This window comes from Lutra lutra, chromosome 6, assembly GCF_902655055.1.
Source record: "Lutra lutra chromosome 6, mLutLut1.2, whole genome shotgun sequence".
NCBI lineage: Eukaryota > Metazoa > Chordata > Mammalia > Carnivora > Mustelidae > Lutra > Lutra lutra.
Genome location: NC_062283.1, coordinates 111,894,875 through 111,909,790, shown reverse-complemented (window position 1 = coordinate 111,909,790; position 14,916 = coordinate 111,894,875). Strand labels below are relative to the sequence as shown.

Genomic DNA, 14,916 nt, shown 5'->3' with positions numbered 1-14,916 from the left:
GGATATATATTTTAAATGACAGTATTGAGATTCAGGATTGCATTAATCCACTTTAAAGGCATCTTTTTCCTAGAAATTTTCAATGTACATATTTCATTTTCTGTTGAATTTATAGATTTCAAACAGTTTCCTAGGTCAGAAACCATCAAGTTTTAATTTTGTCTGTTTGTGATTACTATATGCCTCAGTAATGCTTCCTAGAATTGGCTTACTCTTATCATAGATTTTGGAATAATATTCATTGGCCCATAATGAGACATGAAGGGTGGGAGTGGCATTGTTTTGTTGTGAAGAGGGGAGTTTTGTCTCCTCTGCCTTTTGACATTGAGCTCTGCTTTAATATGTATTCCGTGCAGGTTCACTTCTTAGCCTGGGAGCTTTGTCTTTGACAATAGCCTTCTAATTCTTTAAAAAAAATATGAAAATTTTCAGTGTATACAAAAGTATAGAGCATAATATGAGGTATACACATGTACTAACCACCAGATTTGTTAAAGCTTAATATTTTGTCATTTTTACTCCACTTTCTTTTTAATAAGAAATAAGTCACTACAGATCCAGTAGAAGTTTCTCATGCACACCTTACTATTCTCTTTTTGACCCTCTTACCCGAAAGTGACTTCCACCCTGTATTTGATGTTTATTATTTCCATGAATGTTTTTAATAACCTTACTACCCATGTGTGTGTCCATAAAATATATGTGGTATTGTTGTGCAAGGTTTCTAGTGTTATATATATATTATACTGTACTATGGTACTGAGCATTTACTCCACGTTATTTTGAGGTTTATCTTTATTAATACACATAGGTTTAGTTCATTCAGTTTAATTACTCTTGAGTATTGTTTTGTATAAATATACAGAATTTGTCTGTTTTCCTTTTGATGAACATTTGAGTTGCCGTATTTTGCTGTTACACTGCTATTAAACAGTTTATATATTCTTGTGTGCATACATCAGAGTTTCTCTAGGACAATTCTTATTCTTGGGATGTAAGCACCAGCGGTGTTTTTTAAAAAGTACAGTTCCTCTCACCCCTACCTACATCATAGAGATTCTGACTGAATTGGCAACTTCAGGTGTATGTGCTGCGTTGCTGAATTCCTCTCAGAAGTAGGTCTAACAGCTTACTGCAGTTGGTATTATCAGAGTTTAAAATTTTTGCTAATTGGATGTGTGTGAAATGGCATCTGATCTTATTTTACTTTGCTCTTTCATTATTACTAATGAAGTTAAGCCTGATTCGTTTGTTCATTTTTACTTGTTTGGATTTTTCTTTTGAGATTTAATTTAAATTCGAATAATTTTCTAATTTTTCTGTTTGGTTGTCAGTCTTCTTAATGTGTAGGAATTAATGATCTTTCCTGCATTCTAATCCCTTTTTGGTTATGTATGTGATAATATTTTTTGCAAATTAGTATCTATTGATGCACAGGAATTTTTCGTTTTCATGAAATCAGACTTAACTAGATCTTCTCAAAGTTTGTGCTTTTTTTTGGTCTTGTTTAGGAAATACATCCATATTTTGCTGTAAAAATGATTAAGTTATGCTTTTAGTAGGTCTGATTATTTACTCAGTATGTATTGAGTGCCTATTGCCATATTTCATTGATTTTAAAGTCACATTTTCTCTCAAGTTTCTGATATTAAGATGTATTTATAATTGGAAGCATCATATATTTAATTCTTTAATTTACTGTGGAGCCTTGATGATTAACCAGCTTATTTTGAGTCATAAAATCAAGGTCACTGTTAGAAAAAAATGAAGTTTTTGAAAAAACATAGTTAAAATCTTTTAAGTTCCCTTAGTTTATTTTGTCCACCAAGAATTTCATTGATCATCTTTTATATGTCAAGTGTTGTTCTAGGGATTGGATATACACAGATGAATAAGACATAATTTCTTGCCTTCAGGGAATTTGTAGTTCAGTGCACTGGCTTCCAAAGAAGGCCATTTCAATGGTGGGATTTGGGAAGAAAGTGGAACTTATTTTTTATCTGTTTATTCAGTTTTTGTCTGTTTTATAACATATACGGTTGTACATATATGCAACTTATTAAAATTTAACATGCATATATTGTAAACATTTGTTAGGATATGTATTTAGATTGGGTGCAAAATCAAAAGAAATTTGTAAACCATCGATTTTATGGATGAGAAATAAATGTAAAGAAATAATTATAATAGTATAACAACAATAAAGGTATGTTAGAGATACTGGAATATATAAAAAATACTAGAGAGGTGAAACTGTTTCAGTTTAACCAGAGTTAACATGGATTAATGTTGAAGGATAGAATCATGGAGGTCAGGAGTATTAGACATAGGGACATAGCAAGAAATGAAAATAGATTGTTGAATAGGGGGCCAGGTGACCTGAATAAGGCAGTTTAGCTTAGTCCTGGCTGTAATAGGGCACTCACTATTGAAGGGTGTTAGTTAGGGTAATGATAGGATCACACGTTCATTGTTTTGAAAGACAACTCCAGTGACCGCATGGGTAGTATTTTGAAGTGAGAAAGAATTCAAAACTAGGAAGCCAGTTAGTGAGTAGTTATTGAGTTCTTTCTGTTGTCTGTTTTCAATGATTTAACACCTACCTAACACTTCCCTTCCTATATAGGCAGCATAGATTTGAAGGTGAACTCGCTTTCAGTTTTTTTCTTATTGTTTTGGTTTTTGTGTATAGTGAAAAATATTTAGGAGAAAATTTAGAATACCTAAGTATTTTTAGACAGTGGTTAGATTATTATTATTTTTTAAAAAATGGACGACTTACTTCTTCTACATTAACTTTTTAGGGGTCTGAATTCATTTAATAGGTCTAATAAATAAGCCTAACATTTTAGGTTTTTCAACCTTGATGTAGGTGACGTGGAAAAAATTATACATGGACTTTGTGATTGTTTACTGATCTTTCCTCAGTACTACCTTTTACAAACAGTTGTATGCCTTTGTGTAAAGGGAATGTATATTTCTTCATACCTAGGGCTTACTCTCTTTGTCTTGTTCCTTATTCTTTGCTAAGTATCAAAATTGTCATCCTTCCAATAGAAAAAGTCATCCTTAAGACATATTTAATGTCCGCAGCTTAAGCAAATATTGTCACCTATTTGTAAGCATTAGGTTGTTTAAATGTAGGTTGAGTAATATAGATTAGAGAAGAGGAAGAAAATGAAGAGGTGAGAAGAATTCATGGAAGACTGTCCAGTTGCAAAGTAGAGAAGAGCGGTACTTGATATGAGGTGACGATACTAATCTGGACAGTTATTGTCACCCAGATGAAATGTTAGAAGCTGTATTATTTTATATCATTAAGATAGGGTAAGCCCCTACCTTCAATTTACAGAAAAATTCTATTCACTTTTTACTTTATGATTCAAATCATGTATACCACATATATATACACCATATTGTATATATACTGTATATGGAGAACTTTCTTTATATAACTGAGTATATTATGGAGACTTTGTTTGATATTATTAGTTTTTAGAGTTGAGGATATATTTGTCTAATAATTATCTTTTACTTATTGATGATGGCTGTAAAGCATTAGTGGGTTAAGCAACAAAGACATTATAAGTGACTGTGTTTCTTATTTTGATATATTATTTGCTTATATTTTCCTGAATTATGTGGATTGTAGTTTTATACAGATTCTACTAATTGATATAATTTTACTAATTCAAATAAAATGATTAGTGAGTATATTAATACTTTAATTCAGATGTGATAACTTCAGTATATATTAGAGAAGATTTATACCACCTTCCCATATTATGTTATGCATTTATAATTTTAAAATAACCGTGTATGTGTTTAGGTGTCTTTAATTAATGAAATCAGGACTGGCATGTGTGGTTGTGCAGGCTATGCATTGGACAACTCCAAAGGATGCTGTTTACATAGACGCTATGTATACTGTGACAGCCTTAATAATTATACTGATAAGATAGTTTCAGTGTTGAAATTTAAATAATTGTCTCATTTAATTCAGGCACAGCCAGTTGGAGATTGTGATTTTAATATTCGTCTGCAGTGTATAGAAAGAGAAATAATAAGTCCTCGACATGAAAAAATGAAGACTGGGCTCATTGACAAAACACAGGAACCATTTAGTGTCAGAAATAAGCCATTTTTTGACATCTATACTTCAAGAAAGGTAAAATTTTCTAATTAGTACTTACAGTGTGTCATAATTCAGCTTGTGAGAGGACTATGAATGACATTTTACTGCCCAGTTGTCTTGATTTTTTTCAGAAATTATTTTATTGAATATATCACTATTCTGGACAAACATGTGAAATTCCCAAATCTTGTCCAGAGTAAGATTCTCAGTGGTAGAAACTTAAACTGGGTTACTTTCTTGTTTTTCATAATAGTTTTTGATTCATGGTCAGTGTTATGTTTTTTAAAAAGCTGTAAACAATGATCTCAGAAAAAAAAAAGCTATAAACAGTGAAGAATGGTATAGTGTGAAAATCACCTGTTATGTCTTCTGAAGATCACCAGTGGTTGGTACATACTCTTATTTAAAAAATTCATTTGCATACACACATATATTGAGAGTTTTATTTCTGTTGTTTTGATGCTTAAAATGCATCATACTGAAATTCTTGGATTGTTGTTTTTTCATTTAACAGTGTGGCTTGGAAATATTTTAGGGCCAGGGCTTAGATATTAATTTTTAACTGCTACATAGTATTTGACAGTAAAGATGAACCATTCTTGGAGAAGAATGGCTGTGATAGAATAATATAGGAAGTATAACAACATACGTAATTGCGTGTTTTAAACTCCTTTGTCGTATAATCCCACTTGCCTGATGATATAAATTTTTGTTGTATCTTACCTGCTTCTGCTCATATCCACTTAATTTGATGTTAACCCTTGGATATAATAGTAGCAGTAGTCCCAGCACTGCCCAGTGCCCATCTTTTTAACTGTCAAGATATACAAAGCTATCATTCTATTTTTATTGATATGTTGCATAACACCTGCTTGTCATGGTTGACATAATTGATCTCTGCTGCTATGATCTTCCCACAGTTCACTGCTTACCTTTTGTGTCTGTTGTGGTAGCAGGGATGTTATTGGGGTATTTACTTTGGGGCCCTGCTCAATCTGTAGGGTAAGAACAAAGTTGACTGACAATTAACGTGGGCCATGGCAGTGGTGAAAATTGGCTAACTGGAGCAATGTACTCTTGCAGAAATACTTTTGAAATTATAAATCAGTGTAAAAGTTGGGTAGAAGCCACATGGTTTCAGTTTGCATTCAGTTTAAAAAAAAAAAAACTAACTTGACAGCTTGTGCTGTTGTAATTCAAGTTCAGTATTTAAGAAAATGTGTCTTAGATCATAGATCTCTTGAGTCAGAATCAGTGCTGCTTCGAAATATTTGCGGTGGATAACTATTAGAACTGTTCTTTAAGGATATGCAGCAGTTGGGTTGAACAATTTTTCATGAGTTTTTCACTAGAAAAACTTCTTTTTTTCTTTATTCTTAGCTTATATAACCCCTTTAAAAAAATCCTAGGATATTCTCATTTTAAAGGAATACTAGTTGGAATTTTAACTGTAACTCTCTCCCCCCATTTTCCAGTTATTATTCTTTTGTTCCCAGTTATACAAAAGGAAAGTGCATTTTGTAGCAGACTTGTTCTAAAGGGTAAAACTGTAGTAACACCAGGTACAGGATAGTAGCTACAGTTAACAGATTATTGCTGTAGAGATTCTTATTATTTTTATCACTGCTAATGGGAATGGGTGAACTAGTGATATTATGAATGATAAAGTGTTTGTGAGAGATGTATATATCATTTTTATGAAGAATACTAGTTTTTATTTGGTTTTAAACAAAGTTTACAACTCCGAAGAGTGCATATGTTTTTGCAGAAAATAATAGAATTTCATTTCTGTATATCTATAAAATTGTGGTGATAACTTTGATTTTAGGACTTTATGTAGCTATATTAAGAATTTACTCAACTTGTCATTTGAGCCCAGTGAAGAGATAGTGAGTTGTTCAGTTTTTTTTAATATACATAGTTAGAATATAATATCCAGTATGGTAAAAATAAGTAGCAACTTCTCAAATTATAACTTATTTGTATTTACAGCTAGAAAGCCAGTTAAAAAAGAATTATAAATTTTCAAAGTCATGTAGGAAAGTTTCTCTGAAAGCTTCCTATTCATTTATCACCTCAGAAGAACAACCATTGCCATTAGCACTAACTATATCCGTCAGAATTTTCCTCTGCATATATAAGCAAATACATTTATTAATATTCTTACCAACCTAATCCAAGAGGTGATTATTAACACACTGTTCTGTGCTTTGAACTTTTTTTACTTAACAATACATTTTGAGTCCCCTTGCCCTATTGGTATGTAGAGATCATCCGCTTTTTTTTTTTTTTTAAACAAATGTGCAGATTTCCATCTTATCAGTGTACCATAATTTAACTTTTAGCTTAGACATTTGAGTTGTTTTTTGTTGTTTGGTAGATTTTTGTTTATTTGTTTTGCATATGAATATCCAATTGTTTCTGCACCAGTTCTTGAAGAGACTCCTTTTCTCATTGATGTGATTTTACATCTTTATGAAAACTGAGTTGTCATGTATGTTTGGGTCTTTTTCTAGTCTCTCTGTTCTATTCCCTTGATTGTGTTTGTCTTTTTACACTAGTACCATACCATCTTGATTACTTTTCAGATTAAATCTTCAATGGGATAGGATTATTTTCCAACTCTGTACTACTTTCTTGAAGTTGTTTTGGCTATTCTTGGCCTCTGCATTTTCATATGAATTTTAGAATAAGCTTGTCAGTGTCTACAGAATCCATGCTGGAATTTGGATTGGAATTGGATTGACTATATTTAGGGGGAAGAATTGGTACCCTAACAATGATGAATTTTCGAATTCATCAACCTGGTATTTTTCTCCTTTTAATTTAAAGGTCTTTAATTTCTCTCAGACATTTTTGTAGTTTTAAGGATCAGGTTTTACTCATCTGACTCTTTTCAGTTTATTTCATACTGTTTGATATAAATACTATTTAAAAATTTTCCATTTCTAATTGTTGATAATGTATAGCAATACATTGATTTTTGTATATTGATTTTTTTCTTGTAGTCTTGCTAAACTCACTTATTCTTCTACTAGCTTTTTGTAGATTTCATCAGCTCTTTTTACATAGACAAGCATGTAATCTATAAAAAAGGGGTACTTTTACTTTTCCTTTGCAATCTGGATACCTTTTATTTTTTTCTGTTGCCTTTTGCACTGGCTAGAGCCTCTTATTTAATGTTGAATGGAAGTAGTGAGAGTGAACAGCCTTATTTGTTCCTTTTCTTTGAAGCAGGAAAAGTTTGTTTTTAACTATTTTTTTTTAAAGATTTTATTTATTTATTTGAGAGAGAATGAGTGAGAGAGAGCATGAGAGAGGAGAAGGTCAGAGGGAGAAGCAGACTCCCCAAAGAGCTGGGAGCCTGATGCGGGACTCGATCCTGGAAGTCCGGGATCATGACCTGAGCCGAAGGCAAGTCGCCCAACCAACTGAGACACCCAGGCGCCCCTGTTTTTAACTATTAAGGGTGGTGTTACCTTTAGGACTTTAGCAGATGCCTTTTATACAAGATATGTTTTTAAATTTGAAAGCTTTTGATTTTAGTATGCTAATTTTATATAGTTCTCACTGTATTTTGATACTCTTTGTAATAACAATTGATTCTCTTGGGTTTTCTAGGTATTAATCTTATTAAGTACAAATAGACATAGTTTTCCTCTTTAGATTTTTCATACATTAATTTTTCTCTTATCTGATTCAATTATGCATGAGTATAATTTTAAATTGTAGTGATAGTTATAGGGATCCTTGTCTTGTTCTTGATTTGAGTGGGAATGCTTCTGGTGATTCTTAAAAGTATATTGCCTTTGAGTCTGGAATCTCTTTTATCAGGTTAAACAAGTGTCTGGTTCTATTTTTACTAAGTTGTTTTGCTTTTAATAAAGAATAGGTATTCGGTGTTGTCAAATGGCTTTTTATCTTCTATCGGTATAATTGTTTTCTTTTTCTGTTAGATTTGTTTATCTTATGAATTATATGGAAATATGTCCTGATGTGAAAAGCCCTACTTAATCTTAATGTATTGTTGTTATTGTTTTTAAAGACTTTATTATAATTTCTTTAGAGCAGTTTTAGGTTCACAACTTTTTTTTTTTTTTTTTTTTAGTTTCAGGTTTTTGTTTAAATCCCAGTTAGTTAACATACAGTACAGTGTAATTTTAGTTTCAGATATAGAATTTAGTGATTCATCATACATATGACACCTGTGCTCATCACATGAAGTGTCCTCCTTAGTACCCATCACCTATTTAACCCATCCCTCTGCCCACCTCCCCTCCAGTAAGCCTCATTTTGTTCTCCATAGTTAAGAGGCTGTTTTCTAGTTTACCTCCCCTCCCCCATTCATTTGTTTTCTTTCTCAAATTCCATATACGAGTGAAATCATATGGTATTGTTTTTCTCTGAATTTTGCTTAGCATGATACTCACTAGCTCCATCCATGTCGTTGTGAATGGCAAGATTTCATTCTTTTTTTTTTTTAAGATTTTATTTATTTATTTGACAGACAGAGATCATAAGTAGGCAGAGAAGCAGAGAGAGAGAGAGGAGGAAGCAGGCACCCTGCGGAGCAGAGAGCCCGATGTGGGGCTTGATCCCAGGACCCTGGGATCATGACCTGAGCCGAAGGCAGAGGCTTTAACCCACGGAGCCACCCAGGCACCCCAAGATTTCATTCTTTTTAATGGCTGAATAATACTCCATTGCGTGTGTGTTTGTGTGTATGTGTGTGTATCCATTCATCAGTTGTTGGACAGCTGGACTATTTCCATAATTTGGTTATTATTGATATTGCTGCTATAAACATCGGTGTTCATGTATCCTTTTTAAATTTTTTAATTTATTTATTTTTAAAAGGATTTTATTTATTTGTTTGACAGAGATCGCAGGCAGGCAGAGAGAGAGGGGGAAGCAGGCTTCCTGCTGAGTAGAGAGCCCGATACAGGGCTTGATCCCAGGACCCTGAGATCATGACCTGAGCTGAAGGCAGAGGCTTAACCCACTGAGCCACCCAGGTGCCCCAACATCCTTTTAAACCAGTATTTTGTATCCTTTGTGTAAATACCTAGTATGTAATAGTTGGATCCTAGTGTAGTTCTATTTTTAACTTTTAGGAACCCCCACACTATTTTCTAGAGTGGCTGTACCGGTTTCCATTCCCACCAACAGTGCAAGAGGGTTTCCCCTTTATCCGCATCCTTGCCAACATTTGTTGTTTTCTGTGTTGTTAATTTTAGCCATTCTGACATGTGTGAGGTGGTCTCATTGTAGTTTTGATTTGTATTTCCGTGATGATGAGTTATGTTGAACATCTTTTCATGTGTCTGTTAGCCATCTGTGTGTCTTTGGAAAAATGTCTGATCATGTCTTCTGCCCATTTATTTTTTTATTTATTTTTATTTTTTATTTTTTAAAAAGATTTTATCCATCTATTTGACAGACAGAGATCACAAGTAGGCAGAGAAGCAGGCAGAGAGAGAGAGGAGGAAGCAGGCTCCTTGCTGAGCAGAGAGCCCGATGCGGGGCTCGATCCCAGGACACTGAGATCAGGACCCGAGCTGAAGGCAAAGGCTTTAACGCACTGGGCCACCCAGGCACCCCATTCTGCCCATTTTTTTAAACTGGATTATTTGTTTTTGAGTTTGATTTGAGTCTGTTAACTTCTTTATGTATTTTGGATACTAACCTTTTATCAGATATGTCATTTAAAAATATCTTCTTCCATTCTGAAGGCTGCCTTTAGTTTTGTTGATTGTTTCCTTCACTGTACACAAGCTTTTTATCTTGATGAAGTCCTAATAATTCATTTTTGCTTTTGTTTCCCTTGCCTCCAGAGATGTATCTAGTAAGAAGTTGGTATAGCCAATGTCAAAGAGGTTACTGCCTGTGTTTTCCTCCAGGATTTTGATGGTTTACTGTTTCACATTTATGTCTTTTATCCATTTTGAATTTATTTTAGTATATGATTTAAGAAAGTGGTCCAGTTTCATTCTTCTTCATGTTGCCATCCAAGTTCCCAACACCATTTGTTGAAGTGACTGTCTTTTTTCCATTGGATATTCTTTACTGCATTGTCAAAGATTAGTTGACCGTGCAGTTATGGGTCCATTTCGGGGTTTTCTGTTCAGTTCCATTGGTCTTTGTGTCTGTTTTTGTGCCATTACCATACTGTCTTTATCACTACAACTTTGTAATATAACTTGAAGTCCAGAGTTGTGATGCCTCCAGTTTTGCTTTTCTTTTTCAAGATTCCTTTGGCTTTGGGGTCTTTTGTGGTTCCATACAAATTTTAGGATTGTTTGTTCTAGCTCTGTGGAAAACGCTGGTGGTATTTTGTTAGGCCTTGCATTAAATGTGTGGATTGCATTGGGTAGTATAGACATTTTAACAATATTTGTTCTTCCAATCCATGAGCATGAAATGCTTTCCCATTTCTTTGTGTCATCTTCAGTTTCTTTCATAAGTGTTCTTCTCAGTTTTCAGAGTACAGGTCTTTAACCTTTTTGGTTAAGTTTATTCCTACATATCTTATGGTTTTTGGTGCAGTAGTAAATGGGGTAGATTCCTTGAGTTCTCTTTCTACTGCTTCATTACTGGTATATAGAAATGCAGTAGATTTCTGTATGTTGATTTGTGTCATGCAACTTTACTGAATTTGTTTATCAGTTCTAACAGTTTTTTGGTATAGTTGTTTGGGTTTTCTACATAGACTACTGTGTCATCTGCAAATAGTGAAAGTTTGACTTCTTCCTTGCTGATGTGGATGCCTTTGATTTCTTTTTGTTGTCTGATTGCTGAAGCTAGGATGTCCAGTACTGTGTTAAATAACATTGGGGAGAGTGGACATCCCTGTCTTGTTCCTGACTTTAGAGGGTTTTTCCTCATTGAGGCTGATTATTAGCTTTGGGCCTTTTATATCTGGCCTTTATGATGTTGAGGTATGTTCCCTCTTTCCCTACCTTGTTGAGGTTTTCATCAAAAAAGCTTCCCAGACAAAAACTAAAAGAGTTTGTGAAGAAATACTAAAGGGCACTCTTTGAGTAGGAAAGAAAGACCAAAAGCAACATAGAAAGAAACAGAGAAATCTCCAGAAACAATGACAAAACAAGTAATGAAATGGCATTAAATTCAGATCAGTAATTACTGTGAATGTAAATGGACTAAATGCTTCAATCAGAAGACATAGGGTGTCAGAATGGATAAAATAGACCCATTTATATGTTGCCTCTAAGAGACTCATTTTAGACCTAAAGACACCTGTAGATTGAAAATGAAGGGATGGAGAAATATTTACCATGCAAATGGATATTAAAGGAAAGCCCAAGTAGCAATACTTATATCAGACAAACCACATTTTAAACCAAACACTATAACAAGAGATGAAGAAGGGTACTACATCATAATAAAGGGGTCTATCCAACAAGAAAATCTAACAATTGTAAATATTTTGCCCCCAATTTAGGAGCACCTAAATAATAACAAACATAAAGGAACTCATTGATAAAAATGCAATAATAGTAGGGGACTTGAATACCCCACTTATAGGAATGGACAGATCTAAGCGGAAAATCAACAAGGAAACAATGGCTTTGAAGGACACATTGGACCATATGGACTTACAGATTCAGAACATTTCATCCTGAAGCAGCAGAATACACATTCAGAATACACATTCAACAGCAGAACACACATTTGAGTGCACATGGGATACTCTCCAAAGAGATCACATACTACACTGGGTCACAAATCAGGCCTCAACAAGCACAAAAAGATTGAGATCATACCATGCATATTTTCCAACAACAATGCTATGAAACTTGAAGTCAACCACAAAAAAATTTGAAAGACCACAAATTCATGCAGGCTAAAGAACATCTTACTAAAGAGAAAGTATCCCAGTAAATGAAACCACGAATGAGAAAGGAGAGATCACAATCAATACCACAGAGATACAACTGATTATAAGAGAATATTATGAACAGTTACATGTCAACAAACTGAACAATCTGGAAGAAATGGTTAAATTCCTAGAACCTTATAAACTACAAAAACTGAAGCAGGAAGAAATAGAAAACTTGAACAGACAAAGAAATTGAATCCATAATAAAAAATCTCCCAAAAACAAAAGTCCAGGGCCAGATGGCTTCCCAGGGGAATTCTACCAAACATTTAAAGAAAGGTTAATACCTATTTTTCCTCAAACCGTTCCAAACAATAGAAATGGAAAGAAAAGTTCCAAACTCTTTCTTTGAGACCAGCATTTTCTGGATTCCATAACCAGACAAAGACCCCACTGAAAAGGAGAATTACAAGCCAATGTCTCTGATGAACATGGATGCAAAAATTCTCATCAAGACACTCACCAAGAATGGATCCAACAGTTCATTAAAAAGATTATTCACCACGACCAAGTAGGATTGATTCCTGGGCTACAGGAGTGGTTCAGCATCTGCAAATCAATCAGTGTGATATACCACATTAATAAAAGAAAGGATAAGAACCATATGATTCTCTCACTAGATGCAGAAAAAGCATTTGACAAAGTATAGCATCCATTCTTTTTTTTTTTTTCTTTTTTTAAAGATTTTATTTATTTACTTGAGAGAGAGGGAGAACACACGGGGGAGTGGAAGAGGGAGAAGCAGGCTCTCCGGTGAGCAGAGAGCCCAATGTGGAGCTCCATCCCAGGACCCTGAGATCATGCCCTGAGCTGAAGGCAGAAGCTTAACCGACTGAGCCACCCAGGCACCTCTGTCTGGGAAACTCTGTCTCTCTTTCTATTCTGAATGACAGCCTTGCTGGATAGGGTATTCTTGGCTGCATATTTTTCCTATTCAGCTTGTTGAATATATCCTGTTACACTCTGTGGCTTGCCAAGTTTCTCTGGAGAGATCTGTGGTTAAGCAGATCTTCCCTTATTTGTTTTTCCCTGTAAGTTAGGGACTTTGTCTTTCTGCTTTTAGGACCTTTTTTCTTTATATATGCATTTTGCAGTTTATCTACAATGTATCTTGGTGTTGGCCTGCTTTTGTTGATTTTGATGGGAGTTCCCTATACCTCCTGTTTCCTTCTCTAGATTAGGGAAGTTTTCACCTATAATTTCCTCGAGTAAATCTTTTGCCCCCTTTTCCCTCCCTTCTTCTTATAATATGAATGTTACTATGTTCTATGGAGTCACTGAGTTTCCTGTCTACATTGATCCAATATTTTTCTTTCCCCCTTTTCAGCTTCATTATTTTCCATAATTTTATACACTGTATCACTTATTTGTTCCTCTGATTCTTCCATCTTTTGGTCATTACATCCAGTGGATTTCAGATCTTGTTTTATTGCATTTTTCATTCTGGCCTAACTTTTAGGTCTTTTATTTCTGTGGTGAAGGACCCTGGTATCTTTTATGCTTTTCTCAAGCCCAGCTAGTACCCTTATGATTGTTCCTTCAAATTCTGGATCAGGCATATTACTTACACCTGTTTCAATTAGATCCCAGGCTCTGACCTTTTCTTGTTCTTTCTTTTGAGATGAATTCCTCAGTCTTAGCATCTTGTCTAGGTCTGTGTCTTCTTCATTGTGTTAGGAAAGCCTATTATGCTACCTGCCCCTGAGAGTAATGGGTTTGTGAAGAAGAGGTCATATACTTTCCAGGGCCTCCTGCCTCAGGAAGGGTCTGTGGTGTGTGCTGTATCCACTCTGCTGCTGTGTTTTTTGGTGCTCTTTCTCAGGCCAGTCCTGGCAGAGTTCTCCTTGCTTGCATTGTGAAGTGTTTGGACCCCAGCCAGAATGTGGCAGGGTACTAGGTAAACCCTCGTCTATTCGTTAAAAGGGACCTGATGCTGTTTCCACTAGAGCTGAAGCTTTGCAGAACTCTATGGTCAGAAAACGTGGTGCCTGCTGGGGTTTGTGCTGGTCTTCTGGGGGAGGGGCCTGCTGCCCTGGTTTTCAGGCACACTTGCCTAAGAAAAGCAACATCCAGCTGACTGCAGGAGGGCAGGGCTTGGTATAAGCCAATTAGGCCACCAGTGTTGGCTCTATGCTGCTCACTGAAGTTAGTTTATGCTGAGGGATCTGGGGAGGTTATGTTGATGCTCACTACATCCTTCTCAGCATTTGGTGTTGTCAGTATTTTAGATTTTGGCCATTCTAATAGGTGTATGGTGGTATCTTATTGTTTTTTTTTTTTTTTTAATTTGCAATTCCCTGACATATGATGTAGAGTATCTTTTCATATGCTTATTTTTCATCTCTATATCTTCTTTGATGAAATGTCTGTAAGGTCTGTGACCTATTTTTTAATTGAGTTGTTCATTTTATTATTAAGAGTCTTTGGATATTTTGGATAAGAGTCCTCATTTGATTGTGTTTTTTCAAATATTTTTTTCCAGTATGTGGTTTATCTTCTCATTCTCTTGATATTGTCTTTTGCAGAGCAGAAGTTTATAATTTTAACAGAGTCCTGTTTATCAGTTATTTCTTTCATAGATCATGTCTTTGGTATTATATCTAAAAAGGCATCACCATACTGAAGATTATTTAGGTTTTTCCCTAAGTTATTTTCTAGGAGTTTAATAGTTTTGCTTTTTACATTTAGGTCTATGATTTATTTTGAGTTAATTTTGTGTAGGATGTAAGCTCTGTGTCTAGATTGATTTTTTGGTGTATGATAATCAGTTGTTCTAGTGCTACCAGCTGTCTTTGCTCCATTGTATTGCCTTTGCTTCTTTGTCATATATCAGTTCACTGTATTTATGGGGGTCTGTTTCTAGGCTCTGTATTTTGTTCTA

At 34.6% G+C, this 14,916-nt stretch overlaps 1 protein-coding gene across 2 annotated transcripts in view; it reads left to right on the top strand.

Annotated features, from left to right (window-relative positions):
* The window catches only part of RNGTT (RNA guanylyltransferase and 5'-phosphatase), a 350,824-nt gene that overhangs the window by 111,246 nt on the left and 224,662 nt on the right, over positions 1 to 14,916 (top strand). For both annotated transcript variants that reach the window (XM_047733713.1, XM_047733714.1), the window contains exon 11: positions 4,004 to 4,168. In XM_047733713.1, the coding sequence (XP_047589669.1) occupies positions 4,004 to 4,168 (165 nt within the window). The remainder of the gene's footprint in view (positions 1 to 4,003; positions 4,169 to 14,916) is intronic.